This window comes from Salvia hispanica, chromosome 1 (genome assembly GCF_029641045.1).
Source record: "Salvia hispanica isolate PSC_SH4W2 chromosome 1, Shi_PSC_v1, whole genome shotgun sequence".
Taxonomy (NCBI): Eukaryota; Viridiplantae; Streptophyta; class Magnoliopsida; order Lamiales; family Lamiaceae; genus Salvia; species Salvia hispanica.
Genome location: NC_142692.1, coordinates 66,040,851 through 66,065,960, shown reverse-complemented (window position 1 = coordinate 66,065,960; position 25,110 = coordinate 66,040,851). Strand labels below are relative to the sequence as shown.

The 25,110-nt window shown below is 35.3% G+C and overlaps 3 protein-coding genes across 5 annotated transcripts; all 3 read left to right on the top strand.

Annotated features, from left to right (window-relative positions):
- The first annotated feature begins 34 nt into the window (after positions 1-34).
- PPX2 (protein phosphatase X 2) lies at positions 35-3,734 on the top strand. Its single transcript, XM_048081933.2, has 8 exons — positions 35-400; positions 1,911-2,063; positions 2,208-2,270; positions 2,344-2,429; positions 2,730-2,805; positions 2,885-3,153; positions 3,227-3,305; positions 3,440-3,734. Exons 1-8 carry the CDS (start codon positions 260-262, stop codon positions 3,488-3,490), a joined length of 918 nt encoding a protein of 305 aa, XP_047937890.1. The 5' UTR covers positions 35-259; the 3' UTR covers positions 3,491-3,734.
- Positions 3,735-6,385: 2,651 nt separating this feature from the next.
- Positions 6,386-7,193, top strand: LOC125217945 (uncharacterized). Its single transcript, XM_048119526.2, has one exon. It carries the CDS (start codon positions 6,430-6,432, stop codon positions 7,009-7,011), a length of 582 nt encoding a protein of 193 aa, XP_047975483.2. The 5' UTR covers positions 6,386-6,429; the 3' UTR covers positions 7,012-7,193.
- A 7,516-nt stretch (positions 7,194-14,709) lies between these two features.
- Positions 14,710-21,263, top strand: LOC125222423 (uncharacterized). 3 transcript variants are annotated; one of them, XM_048125017.2, is made up of 8 exons: positions 14,710-14,857; positions 14,986-15,461; positions 17,079-17,418; positions 17,731-19,022; positions 19,762-19,875; positions 20,015-20,169; positions 20,699-20,768; positions 21,042-21,263. In XM_048125017.2, the coding sequence occupies exons 2-7, from the start codon at positions 15,033-15,035 to the stop codon at positions 20,745-20,747; spliced, it is 2,379 nt and encodes a 792-aa protein (XP_047980974.2). In that variant the 5' UTR covers positions 14,710-14,857; positions 14,986-15,032; the 3' UTR covers positions 20,748-20,768; positions 21,042-21,263. The 3 variants fall into 3 exon arrangements, with proteins under 3 accessions (XP_047980974.2, XP_047980973.2, XP_088912167.1); XM_048125016.2 differs by having other exon boundaries at positions 21,034-21,263; XM_089056041.1 differs by having other exon boundaries at positions 21,020-21,263.
- Positions 21,264-25,110: the final 3,847 nt, after the last annotated feature.

Here is a 25,110-nt window from a genome sequence, read left to right as displayed (position 1 = left end):
AAGCGGAAATGAGGGAGTGGAACTCTAAATTCTGATAATCATTTCGAATCGAGAAAACCCATTTGTGTTGAGAGCTGCGAGAAAAAGCAAGCCCCAGCTCAACCTCAGCTGATTCCAGCTGCAAGCTTGCAGCAGTTTACAATTGCGTCGTCAACGCTATCTGGATGCGTAACATTTTTAGAAATTTGAAGTGGATTTGATTTGGTAGCCAGAAAGAGCATAAGTAGGGGTTGGGAAGTGTTAATCTTCGTTGAAAGAGATGTCAGACCTAGACCGGCAAATCGAGCAGCTCAAGAGATGCGAACCGCTCACGGAAACTGAGGTGAAGGCGCTTTGCCTCAAGGCAATGGAAATCCTCGTCGAAGAGAGCAATGTTCAGCGCGTAGATGCACCAGTCACCGTAAGTATACAACCACCAAGTATAGAATCTTATTTTTCCTGGATTTATTGCAATCATGTCTAGTTTTGAGTTTGTATTAGAGTATGTGAACGGAAAATCATGTTTTTCCTTTTTGCGTTTCGTTTTCCCTACTTAAAGCTGAAATCCTCAAGTCGAATAACATAGTGAAACTGTCTCCGAATGTAACAATTGATATGGGTGAATGGTAATTGCTGGAAAACCGAGCTTATTGTTTCAATCATTGTAACCAGAGACCACCTACATATGTTCTTGTTATGTTTGTGTGATGTGCTTGAAGCATTTAAAGCACAAGGTAGAATAAGTGAACCATTCAATCCTGAAGTTTCTGATGTCCAAAATCATGTGTGCAGTTAAAAGACTTAATATGTCGGCACGTCCCCCTTAATATTTATTCTTTAGTCAATAGGTTTACCTTGGACAACTGCTATGAAGTATACTTCTCTTGACAGTTGCTTAGCTGCTTAATACTAGTATTACACATCAGCTGGATATGTTTCCCTGAATTTGATTCTGCGTAGTGGTCACATGCCTCTTTCCTATATTATATGCTCACATGTCAACTGCCCTGAGCTTTGACTATATTGGGCCAAAATTCTTAAAACAATTCAGTTTAACGTTTTTGTTTCGTAATTGAGTAAGGGGATAACAAGCTCCAGTTCATTACGAAGCTTCTATTGGACAATCTAATGTTTTAAACGAGCCAGGTTTAATTGAGTCTTTGAGGTTGCTAATGAATTAAACTGGGGAATATGAGTCTCAGAAAAGTGTGTTATCATTTATTAAAATGGTTCACTTGTTTAAAGCATCCAACGCAGAGAGTATTTACATTTTCATTAGAAGACAATTAGGCAATTCTGGTTAGGGCTTCAATATTGGGATAACTCTTTAACCCCTTTTACCTCCCAATCAATACAGAAGCTTTCAAATAAGATTACCTCAGGAATTTTATATAGCTTTCTGTATTAAGGCAATAGTCAGAGAAATAAATGCAACATGTATTGCAGGGGCTAATAATTACTAGGAAGTCAGTCTAGTCCTTGCATTGAAGTAACTTACTCCTTGATAGTAATATGTGTGGCCTTTTGTTTGAAATTGCTGACTTTTCCTTATCACAGATTCACAATGGCATGATTTCCCTCTAATTGCTGTGACAGTTGAATTGATTATGCATTTAAGTAATTTTGTAGCCTGTGTACTAAGTCCAATAACTCTGAGAGTGATATGGGTGTGTGAGTGGGTGTGTGCGCGCACGTGTAGAAAAAGAGAAGATTTGAAAAACAAAAATCCAAATTTGTCCTCTTAGGCTCTTACCCAACCGTTTATCTAGTATATACTGTAGTTTTGTGCTAAATCACTGATGCTACTGATATAGATGCTGTATTTCCACATTTGAAGATGTTCTGCCATGCATTTGCTTTCATCTATTTATTTTCTGTTACTAATTGGTTTAATTCTAAATATTTCTCTTTTTGTAAATTGGTTGACATAGATCTGTGGTGACATACATGGGCAATTCTATGACTTGAAAGAACTTTTTAGAGTAGGTGGTGATTGTCCGAAGACAAATTACTTGTTTCTTGGAGATTTTGTTGATAGAGGATTTTACTCAGTCGAGACCTTTTTGCTTCTGCTTGCACTGAAGGTAACTACTTTTTTTTTACTTATATATTGAGTGGTCTCAGACTCTCAGTATATGCGATGAACACTTATCTAGTATTCTATGTTTGGCAATTATGGTATAATGCTTCACGTTTGCTAAAAGATAGTGCATATGGGCAATGAACAGGTAAGATATCCTGATAGGATAACTCTTATAAGAGGGAACCATGAGAGCCGGCAGATAACACAGGTTTAGTTTCTGTTCTGTGTGAAGTTTAAGCTATGATGTCGCATAAATATTTATGACTGCTCTCTTCTTCCAGGTGTACGGTTTCTATGATGAGTGCCTACGGAAATATGGTTCTGTCAATGTTTGGAGATATTGCACTGATATTTTTGATTACTTAAGGTTGAGGGTTTTAGATGTTTCATCAGGTCTTTGTGAAATGAAAGTGAAAAAATTGGTGCACTCTTGAATTGCATATTTACAGGCTGCTAAAATATAACAAAAGAAATAGAAATGAAGGCTGAATGGATTAATAATTCAGTTAGATAGTGATACACGGTCATAAATAGACATGCATAATATAACCTCCACTTATGTATTCATGAGCATATCTTAACATTCCGGTTGTCCTTGGCATAGTTTATAATTGGAAAGGCTGCTGCAATAGTATGATATCTTTTCCTCCATGCCCATCTTTTGCAGCCTTTCAGCGCTCATCGAGAACAAAATATTTAGTGTTCATGGGGGTCTTTCACCTGCCATTTCCACATTAGACCAGGTCTAAGTTTTATTTTGAATCCAAAATTCCACTATTTGTTGTACAACGTTTATAGGCATTGACATCATTGATATTTTAGATACGTGTAATAGACCGCAAGCAAGAAGTTCCTCATGATGGGGCCATGTGTGATCTTTTATGGTCAGATCCAGAAGATATTGTTGATGGTTGGGGTTTGAGCCCTCGTGGAGCAGGTTTCCTATTTGGTGGAAGTGTCGTCAGTTCGTTCAATCACACCAATAATATCGACTACATATGCCGTGCTCATCAGTTGGTAATGGAAGGTTATAAATGGATGTTTAACAGCCAGATAGTTACGGTCTGGTCAGCCCCAAATTACTGTTACAGGTAAACTGCAATTCGTTTCGGCCCTGTCTTCTGATTTTCCTTGAACCATCTATGTATTGTGCCTGCGCTACAGATGTGGAAATGTGGCTGCAATCCTGGAGCTGAATGAAAACCTCGAAAGTGAATTCCGTGTTTTTGAAGCTGCACCACAGGTACAACTTAGATACGATTGATCGTTCGATTGTACATGTGCACCGATAGGTGTTGCATCTACATGAAAGATTTTCTGTTGTAGTAGTATGATATGTTATTGAGTAGCCATGATTATAACCTCTTGATATTTCAGGAATCAAGAGGAGCGCCTGTGAAAAAGCCACCTCCCGATTACTTCTTGTAGGAGTGAAGTGCTAATTTATTGGAGATTGTGGCAACAATATTAGGTGAGTTGTAAATCTGCAGGCAATGGTTGCTCACAACCTTACTTAGTGCTAGATTCTGTTGTATTTTCTAAATTGTTTGCTGTTAGAATAGAGGTGTTGTATTTCAGATGATCATTGTATACAGACGTGGCCATTCTCAGAAGCAGGTAAAAATGGGTAATTTCTCTGACAAACTTAATGGGAAATTGTTTCGAGCATTTTATGTAGTTTTGAGCATAACTGTAATTGGATGCATCATTTTGTACAGCTTTTCTGATTTTCATACGAATGTTGAATTAAAGTATCCAACTGTCACGTGTTACAAAATTCATGAGTTGGTAGTTTAGTACATGCATATATAACAGAATTTCGTATATGATGACCACGATGCTCTAAGCTTCAAAGTAAAACATTGTGAAACAAAATAAAGCATAGCGTGTAATTGCAATTATATACAATGCCAATTTGGTAAACCATATTACATGGAGTATTATTCTGTGTACCAAAATAGAGGTGTGATCAATTGTTAACTCTATTTTTAACGGCTAACTACAATTAATCTAAGACCATAAGATTTTTAGAGGAGTAAAAGCCAAAAGTGGTTCCTAATATATGACTGTTTTATCAATTTGGTCCTTAACATTATCTTTTTGATTATTTGGTCCCTCACAAATGAATTCTGACCCGAATCCATCCCTCAATTAACAGATCCGTTAAAAAATAGACGGTGATTGCAAATTTGACTAAATTAAATTACTAATTGTAATTAATTACACTTAATTAAAATTCTTAATCTTAACAAAATTAAACACACAGCATCCCTGACCAAATCGGCGACGTTCGCCTGCATCAAGCTGACCCGATCGAGATGTTTCATTTGGGGGAATTTGGGGAAAGGGGAAGCACCGCCCATGGCGGTGGGCGCCCACCGACCAAATTAACTACAATTAGTAATTTAATTTAGTCAAATTTGCAATCACCGTCTATTTTTTAACGGATCTGTTAATTGGGGACCGATTCGGGTCAGAATTCATTTGTGAGGGACCAAATAATCAAAAAGATAATGTTAAGGACCAAATTGATAAAACGACTATATGTTATGGACCACTTTTGGCATTTACTCTTTTTAGAGATCTAATGGTCTATAAATCGTCATGTGTAATTTCATTTTTTATTATTATTTAAATTTAAAAAATAAGAAAATTACGAAAATTAGGATTTTGAATCAAATTGTCAATATAGTGTACTAAACATATCAATAAGATTCCTTAAATATGTCAACACAATCAATTTAACATTGACGTTAGATTGATATATTATGACAACTATGTTATAGTTAGCAATTTAAGGGTGAGATACCAATATAAAGCACCCCTACCAAAATAAATATTTAAAATATTTGACGAGTAGGAATACTATTTTATTTATATTGTCTTTATGTTTTTATTTATTAATTAAAATAAAATTTGATGATATTTTATATCGGACTCCATATTTTATTTTGTGCTAAAATATCTTATTATTAAATAGGAGTATGTTTGTAATATTAAAATCTATTTATGCATTTCACTAACTTAATTGTTAGTACATCATTAGTAAATTAATTTGACCAAATATTGAAAATGAAGTCATAATACTTATTTCTCCTCGTATATAATTCAGTGATATGAAGTACTCCAGTATACTCAATCAAAATTGTACTACTATTATAAGTTTGAGAACTTTCGGAAATATAGTAATCATATAAGATTTGTTGTTAACTTCAAATTTTTATTAGGTAATGACAAGTAAATCTTGGACGTATATTCTTAACCTCAATTCGGAGTCTAACAAAACCCATGTAGATTTTATGAAACATGTTAATCAATAGACAAAATATTCACCGTTTATTCACTTTCATTCTTGGTTCACCCCTCCAAGATTATATCCTGAATCTTCCATTAATTTCAAGGTTATTCTAACCATCTAAGCATATCATTACAATGAAATATTGTTCCTTCTCCCATACCATTTGCTGCCATCGTAATCTCTTTTTCATCCTCGTCTCCGAACTACATCATCGTTATCTTATCTCTCTTTTTGTTTGATAGTGAAGGAACAAAAAAAGAATAATTTATGACGTGATAAATTTATTCGAAAAGTTCCGGATAAAAAATGATATTTTTATTGAATTTTTTGTTAAATTATAAGGAGATTTTCTGTTTGACCACATTCAACTAAATACCAAGTAAATTATAGTATAACATTTTCAATGAAACACAACAGCCATGCTCATCAAATATTTATTATTACTAGGGATGTACTATGGTGCTATCATAGATAGGACTATACCATACCACTAATGTAGTTCGTTAGATCTCATTTATGGACGTCTGGGATTAAGTTTCGTGAAAAAATACGGGTTTGCAGTCTATTGTATTAGATATTGCAGTCGTGGTAAACTGCAATATTGTTGTGGTAAAACTGCAATATTCAATGAACAACACTGCAATCTAGTAACGTAAAATTAGAAATTCTTATTTTACCCCTCCGTGTTTTTACACGTAGCAGCATGACAAGCATGCAATTTTTAGATCCAATGACCTAAAATAGCGATATGGTGTTACAACAAAGAGGATTGTTATTTAACACATCCCTATATATAAAAAATTATTATCTTAACACATCCCCATATATAAAAAAAACGATCAATATTATTAAAAGACAAAATCAATGACATTGCTAATCACAAAATGTTAGCACGTAATTACCGCATAACATCAAATCTATATAGAAGGAGATAAACAATTAGGAATAAATGCAAAATCCGGAATTCATATTAGAGCGCTATGATTAGCAAGTAATCAGCCAATTGAATTAAATAAAACGCAGGTATATAAGTGTTGACGTTCCCTACTTAAACCCCAAGGCAGGGGAAATGGCTTTTCCCCACAAGAGAAGAAGAAGACTACTGAAATGGCTGGCGGCGGTAATCGCCGCCGCCCTAGCCGTAGCGCTGCTGATCCTCATCCTCGCGCTCACCGTCTTCAAGGCCAGGCATCCGGTCATCACCGTCAACTCAATCGCCGTCTCCGGCCTCAATTTCTCCTTCGACGTCGCGAGGCTCGGCGTGCGCCTCAACCTCAGCCTCGGCACCAACGTCACCGTGCGGAACCCCAACCGCGTCGGATTCCGGTACGGCGACAGCCGCGCGGTCCTCCGGTTCCGCGGCGGCGACGTCGGCGAGGTTCCGATCCCCGGCGGCGAGATCGGGGCGCGCGACACGAGGAATCTGGACCTGACGCTGGCGCTGATGACGGATCGGCTGATCTTCGACTCCGATTTCTACGCGGAGGCGTTCTCCGGCACGCTGCGGTTCGAGACGGCGATCAGGATGGCGGGGAAAGTGCGGGTGGTTTTGGATTTCCGCGTGGTGTCGTACACGAGCTGCGATCTGGATATTCGCCTCGCCACACGTATGGTTTCCAACCAGACCTGTCGTTATAAGATTAAAATTTAATTTTACTACTTTTGCTTTTTTGCATTATTAAGAAGATAGATTTAACATTTGTGCTAAACTTATGTTAATGGAGGTTTTAGAGTTGGGGGAGTGTGCTAATTTTATTTCATTTTTCAAGGAGATATGAATTTTGAGTGGGGAAACACAAATATCTATATGGAAAAAGTTTATTGAATAGGAAATTTTGAAATCTCTCTATAAAGTAGCAAAGTCGACTGTTTGGTTGTCTTTCACTTATTTCGAGGTCGAGAATCTGGATTGGGTTGGGTCCAAACCAAAGCACTTTATTTATTTATTTATTTTAATAATAATAATAATAATAATAATAATAATAATAATCATTTTAGCAATAATCAATAATCAATATAGAATTATATTTCATGTTTTAATTAATGCGCCTAGAACTATTTTTGGATATAGATAAATAAATTGATAACAACAATAAATTTTGAAATTATGGAAATCAATAAATTCCTAATTTAACCGATTCAAATTCTATGTCCTTTTTCACATCTCATATTTTTCCAATTATATTATTATTATTGTTATTAGCCTGAATTACTATTTGTAATTAAAAACGAAGCTTAAACTACTACTACTAATTAACCACGATTAAAATTTTAAATATCTATGCTTTTATTGGAATAATTAAAATCATACTAGTAATTATAAAATTAACCACATAAAACGGCAATCGAAAAATGGGACACAAACAAAATAAGAAAGTTATACATATAAAATCTGTGCGTGTAAAACTTGGAGACATTAATAGAAAATATAAAATTACTACTAATTTAACTTTATTACATTCGAGACAATTATGTCTCAATAATCAGTATAATTACCCTAGTTATAAATAAATTAGACCAGTACCATTATGAATGACCTGCAATTTCTCAATATAAATTTCTTTAAAAAATTATAAAATCCAAGATGGTCTCCCTCTCACTTCAAGATGAAAGATCTATGGTCACCAAATGTTGAAAAGAGACCACTTGGTCTTCGTGCAACAAAAAACTATTATCACTGGGTACAATTTTAGTGGTGCTTAAATATTTTTACTAATATTCATTAATCATTAATATAATCTACCAAACATAAAAATTTTATATAAAAATTCATAATTTTTTCATTTTTTATAAATAAAGATCCAATTTCCTATATTTCTAACAAAAATCACTGCTACTTTTCTCCGCATATAACCTATCTTTCTTTTTTCATAATCTCTTATTACAAGATATTCTCCACATATGTTTTTAGTTTATTTTCTTGCATGATCTCTTACTTCCTAGTACTCGCTATAAAAATAAATACTAAGTACTTACTATTTAATACACATAATTATTTTAGTATTAAAAAATAAGTATAAAAATCTGTACATATATAAAAGGTGAGTTTTGGGCCGTTTTTAAATATTTATGAATTTTGAGTATAAATTTAAATATTTGTAAATATAGGGTGTGAAATAAAACATGAAATAACCGCTGAAATATAAATGACTCCAATATTGAAAATGTTACATTCATATGAATTGAAACGGTTACATTCAAATGAACAAACTAATCAATTACAATATTATTATGTTGATAGAATATACAAAATTATAAAGTTGATTACACTATTAGTTTCCCTCGTGTGGGAAGACTATTTCCAAATACATAGAGATATGAGGTGGAGAAACACTTATAAAAACTTCCCTAAATGTGCATGATTAATTTAGTCTATATATGCCACAACAAATAGACTAACAAATGGGGTGAAAAAATAACTGATAAAAACTTTCCAAATGTGTAGGATTTACTTAAGTACCGTATCTCACAAAGTATAATGTTTTACAGATTCAGGGGCCGACTTATGTATGCATGGATCATTGTGAATTTTAGCAATTGCTTATTCTTTTTAATTGTTCATAAACTATTTAGATGTCTATAATTAAAAATTGTTTTAAAAAAAAAAAAATCGGTAGATAATGCTCGAATGCTCGCATTCCAGGGAATGTCGGCATTGACACCATCTCAATAGTTGAGCGTGCAACATGTACCGCGTACGTCAGGCGAGCGGTCGCCAGTTTTCCCTTTCGTATGAGCTGTCTCATACCGTCAGCCCATACAACGCCGCTCGCAACCGTGGTCACATGTATATATTTTTTTGTAAGTATAAAGGTAAATCCATCTAAACCAAGGCCGAATCCTAGCTTGGGGGACATGACAGGACTCTACTTGTTGGAGAGGTGGCGGAGACCGCTCGTCAAATTAACCGGTATAGATTGCCGATGAACGGATTCATTATAATTTTATCAATGAAATATCAATTTTAAGGTGAGGAGATTGAAATTATTGTGCTTGCAAACATTATGTTCTTTTAGGAACTATAATTTGGAAGATCTTGATGGAAGAAATGAAAATAAAATGGGATGAAAAAAAAGGTAGCAAGTAAATCAAAAGAATAAAACAAAATTGGTGAAATAGAATTTGTCGGCTCGACAACGGTGTAATTGTTTAGAATTTAATACTAGTCCAGCAAACACAATAAAAGTTAAGGCTCAATAAAATAATAATATGCTAAAAGCCCAATTATAATCATCTTCTTTCCCAAATTTTTATGCGCCGCAGCGTCTAACCGTAAACATTTTGGATTCAGTGCAACGGCGACGGAGGGAGACCATGGGTGGGGGAAGTTCCGGGAGCAGGGGCTTGGCCGCTGGTGGTTCCGTCCCTTTCCCCTAGTCACGATAAACCGCGTTTGCTATCCTTAGCAAAGTGCGACTAACCGGTAAAGCCATTCGTGCGACTAACGTCTTAGTATATACTTAATATACCAATTAATTTTGGAAGTTAATAATTACGAGTAATTTTTAAACATGTTGCTATTCAATCGAAACTAAACAAAAATAGATATAAAAAAAGAAATCGGAAAAACTATCTGAAATGAAGCAAAAGATTTCAATATACGAAGATGTTTAAATACTCACACTTTTAGTTATGAAAACGGATAACCATTTTTAGTAATCATTTGCAAAAATTAAAGAGATCGATGCATTTCTTTGATTATAAGTGAAACACTTGTTCGAATATTAAAAAATAATTAAATTTATTTTTCCATAAGTACAATCAATTAATTGCGAATGTGACATTGTACGTTCAACGTACACATTTTTTTAGTTTGTAAAAAGTTAGGGTGCTATTGATTGCCTTGATAGTGCAAACCTTGATATGGTTATTTAAATTGGTTTTACATGATAGTGCTATGATATATATATCTCATGTGGATGTTTGGTTGGCCTGACAGTGCATCTCGGATAACTTATGTGGTTTTTGATTTGGCCTAAAAAAACTACTAATAGCAACGAGATTTTACTACTATGCCCTCATTAAATTTTTGTAATGACCAGTTTGTCCTTGGAAAATCCTACGTCATACACTCCAAAATCAAAATGGCGCCCAATTAAAAATCGCGTCTCTCTCAAATTTTAGCCAAGATCGATCCTTGGTCGGAAGAGATTAACGAAAATTAAAGAGCGGTCGCCGAGCAAGCAATCAATAAGTAATGTCATATACTCCTTCCGTCCCCTATTAGGAGTCACTCTTTGACCGAACACGGGTTTTAAGAATTGTAAAGAAAAGTTGGTTGAAAAAGTTAGTGGAATGTGGGATCCATTTTTTTATATTGATTTTATAATAAAATGTGAGTGAATTGAGTTAGTGTAATGTGGGACCTACTTACTATTTATGGTAAAAATGAAGTGTGACTCTTAATTGGGGACGGACCGAAATGGAAAAGTGTGACTTTTAATGGGGGACGGAGGGAGTAACTTACAAGTAGAGCTGGCAGCGCATAAGTATTCATGTTGGAGAGCAGCTTGGCGACTCCAAACACGAGCCCTTGTGAAAATGGCAACAAGCAGAGACGTCTATATTTTGTATACCCATTTTCAACACCATCACTGCTCCAATATTCATCTCTTAAACACTCAAGTAAACACTTGAGAAATGTTGTGGAAGCACATCAAACATCATCATCAATTTAAGCATTTGCAGTTTCGAACATCAAATCCGTATTCATTTCTAGGCTAAAGGAACATATCTTCCCTTGCAACGCGGCCCTAGACAGAGGGTCTTCCAAATTATTCCACACTATTTAATATCCTTGCACCCATCTCCTCAGGTATCGGATCATAATTATCCGCGTTTCGGGTGAACAAGTCTCCAAGAGGGCTCCACTCCCGACTCCTGACCTCTCTCTGCATTACTATCACCTAAAATAGTAATGTTTTTATCTGCAGGAGACATATTTGCATCACAGTTAATGCATGAAAATTAGAATGACTATCTCTAGTATTTTCAGCATAGAAACATAATTCAGGCAAAATAGCATCATAAAGTATTGCCTTAACAATACTCTGCAATCCACAAATCACATCTAATGCCACCAAAATGGCGCATTGATCCACCACTTCAACCACATACCCCAATTTGGGCGTGTCCATCATCGACAGCGCTGCTCTTGAAACACAGAATCTCGAACCATTACTAAGCATTTCTCCCACCGCCATACTCTTCGCAGAGCAGCCGGAAGCAATCCTCGATCAAATTCCGTTGGTACTTGCACTTGGCAAGAGCAGAAGCTAATGTCCTATCCAACAGCAACGAGTTCTCCAGGAAGAGAATCTCCAAATAGAAACTTCACCGTAGAGGAAACTGCGTTTTCGTCGGCGTTTGGATTCATAAAGGTGTTACCGGAAATTAGCAAATTGAACAGTTAAATAAGATTGTGAATTACTTACATTCGTCGGAGGCAGTTAGAGGTGCCCACGGTTCAGGAACCGACGGTTACGGTTCGGAACCGCCGGTTCTGGTTTTGGAAATTGTTGAACCGGAACCGAACCGCGAGGGTGTTTCGCGGTTACGGTTACGGTTCCAAAACCGCCGATTTCGGTTTCGGTTCCGAACCGGCGGTTTTCCGGCGATTTTTTTTACGGTTTTTCACGGTTCCAAACCGTCGGTTTTTTGCGGTTCCGGCTTGATTTCACGGTTTTCCGATGATTTTTCGCGGTTCTGGTTCGAAACCGCGCGGAACCGGCTGTTCCGATACGGTTTCGGTTCGAAAATTTTTGAACCTGAACCGAACCACGGTTCAAAAATCGACGGTTTCGGTTCGGAACCGTAACCGACGATTACGGTTTCGGTTTTAACCGCCATTTCGATAAACCTTGGGTAGGTCTAGCGGCAGTCACATACAATGTTCGCTGCCAGTGGAGGTCGGAGTGGAAGGCCGACCGCAGTGTCGCCCAAAATATGGTTGAATTAGATGGTGTGAGGAAGAAGAGAGGGGTGTTTTAGACAATGCTGAGTTTATCACACAATCTGGATCGGTGCCATAGTGTGTTATCGACCTGGGTAGGGTTGTATGGGTTTTGCATGTAGGTATCTTATTCCGTACCGGGTCGTGCATACTTTACCGGGTTCTTGAGGTGGCATTTCATACCAAACAAAGTGGAGGAAGAACCTAGATAGAAGGTCTTATCTAGGACTATCATACCAAACAAACGAACCCTTAAATGTATATTTTGGTATTTCTACATAGAACAATATAATAATTACTAATGTAATTATAATTCTCCGTTATGGACAAAATTGAATAAACGAAAAGGCAAAATCGAGTAAGCTAAAATGTAGATTGCACATCATATTTCAAGCTAATTACTACCTCTGTCCCTGAAAATTTGATACATATTACCATTTCGGTCCGTCCCTGAAAATTTGATACACTTCATTTTTACCATTTTTAGTAGTGGACCCCATATTCCACTAACTCATTCCTACTCACATTTTATTATAAAACTAATACTTTAAAAGTAGATCCACATCCCACCAACTTTTTCAACTCACTTTTCATTACATTTCTTAAAACCCGTGTCGGGTCAAAGTGTAGCAAATTTTGGGGGACGGAGGTAGTACAATTTAGAACACATCATATGTTTATGTCCACGTAATTAAGTGAAGTAGCAGTATAATTTCAGTTGCTATATCAATATTCGTTGAATTTTTTTACGTAACATTTTTTTTCTCAAATGATACATAAACTCGAAATAACGAGACAAAATGAAATACAGAGTATTAAATTTAGAGGGAACTTCTTTTTTGGTTCACGAACTTTGCCAAAGTATCATTTTAGGTTCGTAAACTTTGAAAATATCATTTGAGGTCCATCAACTATGAGATAATATCATTTGAAGTACTCTTTTACTATTTCCAAGTTTTTCTGGACGAAAATACCCTCAATACTATAAAGGGTATATATTTTTAATAAACTTATCATATACTCATATTTTTTATAAATATATTTACAATATATTTTTGACGATTTTTCTAAATATAATTTGACCTTCAATATTATCACTTAATTTTGTGACATACAAGTTAAATTGCTTCTTCAATTATTTATATTAAAGAATTTTAAAATTGTATATAGAACTTCTTTAATAATAAAAAATTTGAATAAGGATTATTTCTTGCATGTCACAAAATTAAGTGATAATATTGAAGGTCAAATTATATTTAGAAAATTCATCAAAAATATATAGTAAGATATTTATAAAAAATATGAGTATATCATAAGTTTATTAAAAATATATACCCTTAAAAATATTGAGGGTATCTTCGTCCAAAAAGACTTGAAAATAGTAAAAAAAATACTTCAAATGATATTACTCTATAGTTGATGGACCTCAAATGATATTTTCAAAGTTCACAGACCTAAAATGATACTTTGACAAAGTTCGTGGACCAAAAATGATGTTCCCTCTAAATCTCTAAATTTTATTTATAAATAAGAGGGAACATATTTTTAGGTCCACGAATTTTGCCAAAGTATCATTTTAGGTCCGTGAACTTTGAAAATATCATTTTAGGTCCGTGAACTACAAGTTAATATCATTTGAGGTATTTTGAAAAAAAAATTGGACGAAAATACCCTTAAGGCCTTCAAAGGGCAATTTGGACAATTCTTTCGCTACTCATCTTGCGTCAAAGACTTAGAGTCCAACAATTTTTTTACTACTATTTAATTCAGTTACCATCCAAATTGAATTTAAATATAATTAAAATTTGCCGTAAAAAATATGTGTTAGTTTTCCAATTATTAGATGACTAATTATTTAATGATAGTGAATTGGGACTTGATACTTTATTTTATTTTTTCAATCTATACTGCATTTTAATAACTTGCAATAGGTGATGAGTGAATTTTTTTAGTTTATTTATTTTGAAATTAGATAGCTATTAATTTGGATTGTCATTTGGAGATGAATTTCGATCAATTAACATCTAAATTGAATTTAAATATAAAAATGTGCCGTTAAAAATAGTTGGATTCTATGTCTCTGACGCAAGATGATTGGCGAACGAATTGTCCAAATTCATTTTTGAAGGTCTTAAGGGCATTTTTGTCCAAAAAAATTTCAAAATATTTCAAATGATATTAACCCATAGTTGATAGATCTAAAATGATACTTTGGCAAAGTTCATAGACTTAAAAAGACGTTCCCTCTATAAATAATTAGAAAATAAATGTAGAAAAAGTAAGTCACCCGTTGGTGATACTAGTAGGTGAATGCGACTGTAGCATCAGCCAATTGGAAATCAGCAAATATAAAAGGCGAAAATAAGAAAAAAGGGAAAATTAAAACGTAAAAACACCCAAACCCTGTCTCTCTCTCTCTCCTCTCTGGTTCAAGTTTTTTTGCTGGCCACGACCCCCAAACCCCTATTCACTTACATGCGATTTGATTTTTGATTTACTCACCGCTCAAAGCTCCACTCTCTACCTCTCTATTACCCGCCAAAAGGTTTATTTTTAAGTTTTTTTTTTTACGATTACGATTCCTAATTTCATCTTCCCCCCTCTCCCATCCCCCTAGGGTTTGTTTTCCCCTCTCTCAGTGTCAATTATCATGGCTCGCTCTCTTGATTGCAGGTTTCACCGGATTCTTGCCCCGATTCCACGCGACTGCTCTTTCTCGGATGGAATCAGCGGTCGGCACCGCTCCGGAGGCGAGATCGGAGCCTGTCGCTGAAAAGAGGGCAGCGGAGGAGGACCTGGATGTCTCTAAAGAAGCCTCGCCGCCGCCTCCGAAGAGGAGTAGAGGATTGGGCGACCGGCATTTGGTTGGGGATGTTCGGAAGGTAGCTGAGATGGTCTTGGTGTTAGCTGCCATGGGGAAAATGCGGGGAGGAAAGGGCCCCACTGATGTTGAGAAGGAATTGATGGCGGAGGCCCGGAACAAGTTGGCCCTGGTTTGTGAGGGTTTTGCCCCCAAGGACGTTTTCCCGAGCGAGGGTTTTGGGGGTGTTATTGAGGATTTGGGGCTTAATAGATTGAAAGAGCAGAACCAAGGGTTTCGGCCTCCTAAAATGTCCATAGCGGAGAAGCTATTGGCATCTAAGAAAAAGGTTTGCTCTTTGATTTTTGAGATTTTGACTACTTTGTTTGGTGCTGTTTGTGGTAATCTAGGGATCATGCCTCTAATAACAGTGAAAATTGTCTTCATGAGGATTTTGGATGGATTATAGATTTGGAATTCCACTGTTAGAGGATATTCAATTCATAAACTGTTCTACACATGCAATCATTCTCATGCTTCTAGTGTTTCTGTGTTTGGTGGAAGCCTCCCAGTGTCTCGTTTAATGTGCTATGAATGTTACCCCCGTTCTTGTACCTTTTAAGTAGAAAGTTTTGCTTGAAATATTTGTGTTTCTCAAGTGTAATGTACAGTAATTTGAATCATTTAATTCTTCGTGCTTTTGTACCCATTTATGCGTATAATTTTGCGGCCCCTCAGCTGTGCAGTAAATAAATCTACTTATATACTCGCTAAGATGTGATTAAGTATGTGGATTAGACGTGGAAGTCATCAAGTTTCAAGAAAAAAGAAAATTATATGAAACTTGTTAGTGGTATAATCTTACTAATATCAAACGCCATGGCCCAAGGAGTAGGATAGAGTATTATGCACATTATGCTTAGGATGGTAACTTTAAGATAGAGATTAGTCATTATGGGTATCTGTTAAACCCGGTGCAACATAATTCCATGTTTGACTTGATTACACTGATACATTGTACACCTACACTTGCACAAATAGGCTTACAGTTGTTATATTCGATTACTCAAATTTTGCTTCTACATTTTTGTGTTTTCATCATAAAGTTGAATCCCATGTGTGCATTTGTGCGTCTTTTTCAGCATTAATCTTAAAACTTTCTTAGTTCATAATTCATATTCATGGGAATTTAATGGATGGTTACTATCAATTATTCGTTGCAGCAAACTGAAGCTCAGGTTACCTTGACTAGATAGTTTTATGACAAGACAAAACAGTCACACTAGGTGACAGATTTCTACATGTTGGAAATCTTAGCTTTTAGTTTTCGTTATCTGAATCCTGAACCATCCACATTTGCTTTTGTGGTGATTCGTTTAAAAGATGTCAAAACTTCAAGGAATAATTCTTCCATGCTTTATGGATATTTGGTTTAAAGTTTGGACTACTATAATCCGAGAAGATTATATCTGGCAATAAACAAGATTTGATAAGATGAGAGTGGCTTAAAATTTACAAAGTATGTACATCTAAGATTTTCAAGTTTTTAATGTGTGAATTTCATTTTGTTTATTCTATGTGCATATGATGAATTCCAGGGATTGTTCTGAAAATATTAGACGCTTAGCAAAATAGTGCTAATGACAGTAAAGGAAAATGTAAAATATAGGGATTGCTGGATTGCATGGCATCTTGTTTTGTTAAAACATGGTTTATTTACAATATCTTTCATAATCGGATCTGTGGTCTGAAATATTACTTCCCATCTTATACGGTTTCTTTGTAGTGGTAGTACTGTAACAAATATTTTTTGCGCTTAGCTAATAGCTACAACATATAGGATCCTGCATTTGCTTTTAAAAGCTTGTATAGTCCATTGGCAGAATTAATATAGGAGGTTTGTTGCATTTCTCTCACAGCACTGAATTCCCAGTAACATGTGCTTTATCCTGTGTTTTATTGTTAGATGGAGAAAGCAGAAAATTTCTCACTGCCATCTACTCCTCATTCATCTCGTCTTCATCCAAACTCTGGATCAGCTGCTGAAAGTCGAAACATGGCACATCCAATTCGAATGCCTCAGTCTGACAAATCAATTCACATGACAATATCTTCTGGAAGTTTCCAATCTCCTTTAGTCCATACTGCGGCAGTAAATTCTGCACCATTACCATATCAGCTTCCTACTAGCGAGATAAGACCAGTACCTAGCCATTTGAATTCTGCAGCACTACCAAGAGTTGACCGGTCACACATCAGATCAGATGGAAGACCAAATGGTTCTTCACACCCTCAGCAAATTCAAGGTAAAATGAAGCTTGCTTTTAAGTGTTGAAGGATTAATTCCTCTGCTGTGTAGTTAAATCTTTGAAAACTGTTCATCGTAGATAATAGCTTCTGCTTGCACAAGGTTAATACTTATGCTGAAACCTTACTCTGCTAGCACATCACTTTAAACGTAGATTAGGTAATCCAGTGTAGATATCTATTCTATTGTAATCTAATAAGGTGTCTTATTTTGTACTGCAATAGGAGTTGTAGGACCATGTAGCATTTTCTCAGTGTACTTCATTGCTCATTATTTGATATTCAAACTTTTGCAATATGTCATTTTGCAGCTAATTACTCTACTAACTCAACTGTGAGGACTTCAACATGGTCAGTGCACCCACAGCCTGTACTTCCTTCCCATCAGGCATCAGATAATAAGGTGCCTGTAAATATGTCCCTTAAGGTTGAGGGAGGGGCTGTACTAGCCCCCCAAGCAACAGCTAGGGCAGTTGGTTCTCAGATAGGACCACTGTCACAAGGCACTAGCCATGTCCAGCCTCCTTCTCCACTGGGAAATACACATTCTGAGATTTGTAAGATTGTCCAGAAATTATTGCAACCACGGATCACTGAACGACCTACTTGGATTCCTCCTTCTAGGGACTACATGAGTAAGGCTTTGACTTGTCAGATTTGCAAGTCGATGGTAACAGAGATAGATAGTATACTCATTTGTGATAATTGTGAGAAAGGGTATCATATAAAGTGCCTCCAAACTACTAATCAAAAGGGAGTTCCAAGAGGGGAGTGGCATTGTGGAACGTGTTTATCTGCAAGCAATGGCAAACCTTTGCCTCCTAAATATGGCCGTGTCATGAGAAATGTCAATACACCAAAACTGCCATCAAATCCAGCATCTATTACATCTACTTCAAGTAAATTACATGGTACTTCAGAAGAAAAAGTCAGCCAGATGAAAGAAATATTTAATGGGAGTGCTACTGTGGAAAACAGTTCAAGTGGAGTTGTAGGTGATAAAGATAGCCACCAGACATCTGGATCTGAGAAAGAAGAAAATAAACCAATGCCGGAGAATGCTAATGCCTCTATTGGTGCTAAGATGGATGACCTAGTATCATCTGGGAATTTCCCAAAAAAGGTGATAACCACCGATTCTGCAAATGTTTCATCTATAAACTCAGATGACGTGAAATCTGCTGAAATAAAATTAAATTCTTTGACTGAGCCAGCAATAGCTCTTAACACATCTGATAAGTTGGAGGAAATTCCGAAGTCTGTAGAAGCAAGTCCGCAGGAGAAATCTCTGGAAAATCAATTCTTGCCAACAGATGCAAAAGAATCTCATGGTGATGAATCTTCAAACAACACAGATCACCTGAACGATCGAGAGGTTGTGTATGGTAATCTTCCAGAAATTGCTGCGAATGTTGAGGAAACAAACCAGGAAAACTCTTCATCACGCAGTTTGCATTCTGTCAACTGGACTGGTGACCCTGTCCAGATTTTGGATGAAAAAATTTATTATTCATCTTGCTGCATCAGTGGACATCTATATAAACTTATGGATTATGTTCTTATTCACTTTGACAATGGCAAACTTACACCTTCAAAGCTACAGGTCAGCTTGTGATAATTTCCCCTGTAATCTTTTGTTACTTGCTTAAAGTGATTGACTAGTATTGTCTTACATGCTTGTCTTAAAAAAAATATTTCAGGCACCTTTTCCCAATCAAGCTAGTTAAGATAGTGATACTATATTATGAAATCTGATAATGGGCCTACAAATTCACTCTTATGATTCCTGATGAATTTGTTGAATTGATTCCTGGTGATAATTGAGACAGCTGTTTTTATGACAAGAGAAAATTCAATGCAAGGAAATTGCTACTCCGTATAATTTTATTTATGTTTGGATTTTGTTACTCAATTTGCACCTATGAGTTTAGGATACCGTGCATAAAAGATGGTTTTGCATTCTTCAACATTGTTCTTACAGCACAATTGTGATTAGTTGTGGAACTCTGAATTATTTTTTCAAAGAGAGAGATTTTAGCATCTGTGCATCATGCATTTATGGATTTTTCTGGAGTCTGTACTATCCATCATGTTATAGGGCCTAAATTTTACTAATATTTAATAAGTATAAATCTGCTCTTGGTTTGACCAGTGCTTTATGCCAAGATAATCTACTGAAATGACTGACTAACCTTGATGAGGCCGCCATATAGATTTTGTTGGATTGATCGGAATGATGTATTTTTCAGAACTGTTTTCCTAATTTTTTATGTTAGGGACAAAATATGCTATATTTTGTGTGTTGGTTTTCTTACATCATGAACATTGCCTCATTGTTGCAGGCTATGTGGGAGGATAAAAGTACCGCAACAAAGTGGGTAATGGTGAATCAATGTTACTTTCCTGGTGATTTGCCTAAGGCTGTTGGCCGTCCATGCGGCCTTGAAAGCAGTGAGGTGAAGTCCTGTTTAGTTTGTCGATATTTTTTGGTTTCTTATGTTGTCAATGTGGTGACTTACTGACATGGTTTATTAACTAGAATGAGTGGTTTGTGAAGCTCCATTTATAGACATCTTGTTCTTGTGAATTTTTCAGGTTTATGAGTCAACTTGTAGTAGATCAGTGATGGCTGGCTTAATAGAAGGCCCTTGTGAAGTCCTCACTCCAAGAAGATTTGCTGAAGAAAGTGATAGGAGAATTCGTTCCGGGAGACAAATTATTGACAATTTGCCTCCAGTTTATCTGTGCAAGTGAGTTAATTTGCTAAATGCGTAGCTACTACTGAGTTACATCTCTTTCACTATGAGAAACAGTGTGCATGGCTGGTCATAAATTTGGCTTTTTGATTGTGAGATGTATTCTAGGGCTAGAAGCCTGTTGCTCCTCAATAGTAACCAAAATTTCCTTACTAGCTATTATTCAGGTTATGCGAGTAAATGGATACCATGACATATTTACTAGTAGCATATATGCCTTTGTTGCTACCCATACTCTTCAGTTCCCAGTCTCCACTGTATGTATCTGTTCTGTAATGGTGGCTGGTCTTCTGAGCTGGTTTTAATTACAATACATTATGATATTCGAAGATGAGAGTAGGTTATGAAGAACCCAATGGATTATCAGCTTTAGTAGTTACTTGCAATAAGAGATACATTTAGTAGGATTGATCATAAAAGCTCACCTGTTTGTCAAGTGAATTACCTAATAAAAACGGCTGCATATATACATATATACATGCATTCTTGGTACCTTCTGTTAAATACATCTCTCGTGTGACAGATGGATTTATGATGAAGCAAAAGGACTATTCCGGGACATTTCCTGTTAAAGAATGTTGCGATCATATTAGGTGAGTGAGTTAATTATATTGATCTCTTTTAGCACATCTCATTCTTATCAAGTGAGCACATGCATACCTGTTAGGAATCACACAATATTCCGGGTGGTCAAGTTTCGTCTTTATAATGTTTTGCTGTGTACCTTATATGATTCGATAGTCCATTAAGCTGTGCATCTTACACTGTTCCATCTCAAATCTCATCATGTCCTCAGTAAATTACACTTCTGATTATGAATGTTTCTGCTGTCGTTAACCCGTAGTAACCTCGTGCTAGATCGGCAGAAGGTTGCGCAATTCGGTGTAACATGGAGCAGTTTGTAACGGGTATAGCAAACGGGATGATGCTGAAATCCAGTTTTGTGTACAATAGGTAGCTCTTAATTGTAGCCTGTAGACTCTGTAGTGTATCATTATGTGGTTAGGCGGATTTACTTGCAACCCTTTTAACGCGCATTCCCAATAATATATGATTGTTGAATGTAAATGTGACTACTACTTTTGTTAGCTCCTACTTATTTAGATACAAACTGATTCTACATTAAAAATGTACACTAAGAAGAAACATATGCTGTCCTTTGGCCTCACTGGTTCTGGGCTTCTTGTCTTGGTGATTGGGCCCAAATTTCATAGAATTTTTTTCTCTGAGGAAAGTAGTCCATATAGTTAGGTTGTATACTTTGCATTATATGTTGAATTGACGTCCAAATAAAGGTGAGGCATGATGTGAATTCATAATTTAGTTATGGAGGTGGGTTGTCACATCCACATAAACAGTAATGATAGGAGATGAACATGATTCAATTCGACCTCAAATTTGAACAAGCCTAAGCCTATACAAATTTGTTGGATGCTTGTCTTTGTGGAACAGTAATTACGCTGTCGGCTACCCAAGAGTATCATATCATTCCTATTCAGCAACTTCAACATACTTATATTTGTGGCTGCTAACGTTTTCTCTACTTTTCTACAATCCATATTATCCATATCAATTGCATACGAATTATTTCACAGATTTAAAGTGAGGTGTCATATAGATATAACATAACATCATATCTTCTCTTTGCCAGATGGAATGCATCTGTGAAGTAGGTTGTAGACATTGCCAACTCCAATTTCACTACTACAATATTGCCAATTGACATAATTGAAATAGAATGGGAAGATTATGAATTTAGCCAAGCATTGAGCTAACAATTTTAGTCAAGATACCAACATGAATGCACTCAAAATTTATGGGTTTGTGTCAAACTTTATTGGGGTTGTCTCCTTATCAGGTTAATCCATCCCTTAGGCACTTGATAATTTCGGGTTGGGTTTTAGTAGCCAATTAAAAAAATTATATTATTTAATTAATTGTATTCTCTTAAAAAAAGATATACTTTGGTTTTATTCTCTAGGTTTGTGTATTAAGGTTTTAATCATGTAATATCAGGTTTTAATCGTGTAAATTACGTTTTGATCATGTGAATCAGGTTTAGTTGTGTAGTAATAAGTTTTAAACGTGTAAATTAGATTCATGTCATATTCTGTTGTGTCAACTCATCGAGTTTGAAGGGAGTATGCCAGATTCGTGTTCGGATTGAGGATTTTTAAACATGTCGAATTTTGAATAAGTGTTTTGAGTTCGGTTGTAATCATGTTGATCCGATAACAATCTAACCTATTCAATTTGCACCCCTAATCATATGTGATATAAAAACAAAAGGATTGATTGTGCCTCGAGATGAAGTGATGGCAGCTCAATCCACGCCGATCAACACAACTTAATATTTTTGAACAAGTCCAAAATTAAGTGCGGATTTGATTACTCACAACACGCAATAGAGGATAGGGTCTACTAAACCTAATATCTTTGTTACTACTCATAAGATCCAAAAAAAGAAGAAAACAAAATCTACTATAATTAAATAGATCTCCATTAAATTCATTCAAGTTTCAAGATTTGTTAGTCTCATATATTCCCTACATGTATGCATATCATGTATAAACTGATGGAGACACCCCACAGTTTCCCTTTTCAAGAAAACCCCTCAGTCTTCGTTGCTCATAGAATTTTGTGAAATAAAATTATGAATCACAATAAGTGTTTTAATGTGTACTCCTATTTGAAAGATTATAGTCTATGTTTTCCCTTTTCTATTTAAAACATCAGTTATTGACTTTTTTGGATGATTATATATTCTTTTACTAATCGGCAGCTCTCTGCAGTTGAAATTTATTGTTGAGTGATGCAACCTATAAATAATTTATCAAGAAACTGCCACAAAATTACATAAACAAAAATATCTCTTACTCTCTTTTCTGTTGGTGATAGTTAAGTATAGTAAACTATACAATTATAGTTGACAATTGAATTAACTGCTGTTGATTAATTGACCAAATAACCGGGGCCATGTTGGAATTATGCCTGAAAATCCCCAACACAAAGTTGAAATAATTGAATAATATAGGAAAATGTGTTCCTTACAGACCTGCATGCTGTTCTATTGGAAATAGAAACCCTTGTCTAAATAATTGCTATCTAATAGTACTTCATATATATTATATATACACATCTACCTATCTAGCCTCCTACAACTTATGTATTTGTCTTCTCTCTTTTTTTTTCCTGAAAAAAATGAAATCAATGTAAATATAATACTAATACGTAGGCATGTGCAACTCTTAACTGAGACAATGATTTATACACACTCTTTATATTTTCATTTTGCTTGTATTATAAATGTAGTTTGTCTCATGTCTATTTTGTGATCAAAGGGAGCTAGTACTTCTTAAGTTATGTAAGAAGCCTAAGTGTCTTTATTACAATTGCACCTATCACTATTTTGTAATTGTGATTAACTATACTCAAAATTCGTTGATGCTAGTTTCTCTCGTGAGAGAAATAATGTGTCATTGTAGAATATTGTTATCATATTGTGAATTTTCTTTATGAGTTGTGGTTTTATCCAACTTTACCGTTTCCACTTTTCAAGTTAAATTGCTTGTCCCATAATAGATGTCACACTTTTCTTTTTTTAGTTTGTCCTACATAAGATATCACATTATATTTTTAGAAAAAGCTCCCTCTTACGTTAATATAAATATGTTATTTTCTCTCCACCTAAAGCACAAAACATTATTTTAAATCTCACGTCATTCTGTAAATTATGCCATCTATTATGGGACGGAGGAAGTATATTATTCTTATTTTTTGTTTGATTTTCCAAGAGTGGTATTAGAGCAAGTCCAAGTCTCTTAATATTTTAAATGTGCTCAGTGGTTGCAATGTTGTTTTTTATCTTCCTCTTCATAAGTGATTTCCTGATAAATGTCCAAGTGCCTCTTGTGAGACGACCATTCAATTAAGATGAATAAACATTAATACATCAGATATATACTTCAAGTTTTGCAAAGTTTAGCGTGGAGAAATTTGATGCAAGAATCAACTTTGGATTGTGCCAATTAAAAGTCAAATACTACTACTATATATGTGTTAATAGAATCTAACGTACACAAGTTCTTAAAGGTAGACCTTCAATTGGAGATACAAACAAGAAAGAGAGTGTAGTATTAGTGATGTATATTAAAAGGATTTAAATATAAGGGCGACAAACACAACTGCTATGAACATCTTTATGAACTGCTCTGCCTGTTGCTACTGCCGCTGTCTCAAGATTGTTTCATCGTTGGATTATGCCATAAAATTCCTCAGGCCCTACTTCCATTATATTCATTTGCTTGATGAGATGGAACGAAGAAGATAACGAAATGAAAATACAAAGAAATTGTCATTTCATTCCTATCTTCATTCCATCCTATCGTACCAAAAAGGCCTGTGAATTTATGTATTTTTTTTACAAAATCAACTTTAGTAAATCACATTTCCAAATAATTAATTATTAGGAAGTAGTATTTATATACGCTTAACATGCAAAAAATTGCGACAGAATATGAAGAAGAAGCGAACTTAGTAAATTTAAATAACCAAAAGTTGACAATGTGATAGTAAGATTGCATTGCAAAAATAAGGCTATAATTCTTGAAAAGATTTTGTTGTCGGAATTTCATCTAAATTATTTTTGTTTTTGAAAAAAGAATGGTTGCCAAAATTGGTTGTGCGTGCGACATGGGTCATATTCAAGGAGGACAAATGATACAAAGCCTGAAAAAAATTTCCTTGCAAAAACATTAAGCATAATTATATTTTTCTTTACAACAGTGTTTTACAGTTGCAAATCCAGCTTTTGACCCACCAAGAAATTGCACCTGTGACACTGATGCCCCACATAACGTAAGATGCCAATTCAATTAATTTGCTTTCGTTCGTAATAATATTAATTCAAAACAAAAAAATATGCAATGCAATAAT

Coding starts and splice junctions, on each gene's coding strand:
- PPX2 (XM_048081933.2), top strand. CDS start 260: ATGTCAGACCTAGACCGGCAAATCGAGCAGCTCAAGAGATGCGAACCG. Junction 2,064..2,207: donor TGCTTCTGCTTGCACTGAAG/GTAACTACTTTT, acceptor GGCAATGAACAG/GTAAGATATCCTGATAGGAT. Junction 2,271..2,343: donor AGAGCCGGCAGATAACACAG/GTTTAGTTTCTG, acceptor CTCTTCTTCCAG/GTGTACGGTTTCTATGATGA.
- LOC125217945 (XM_048119526.2), top strand. CDS start 6,430: ATGGCTTTTCCCCACAAGAGAAGAAGAAGACTACTGAAATGGCTGGCG.
- LOC125222423 (XM_048125017.2), top strand. CDS start 15,033: ATGGAATCAGCGGTCGGCACCGCTCCGGAGGCGAGATCGGAGCCTGTC. Junction 17,419..17,730: donor ACACCCTCAGCAAATTCAAG/GTAAAATGAAGC, acceptor GTCATTTTGCAG/CTAATTACTCTACTAACTCA. Junction 20,170..20,698: donor CCTCCAGTTTATCTGTGCAA/GTGAGTTAATTT, acceptor CTCGTGTGACAG/ATGGATTTATGATGAAGCAA.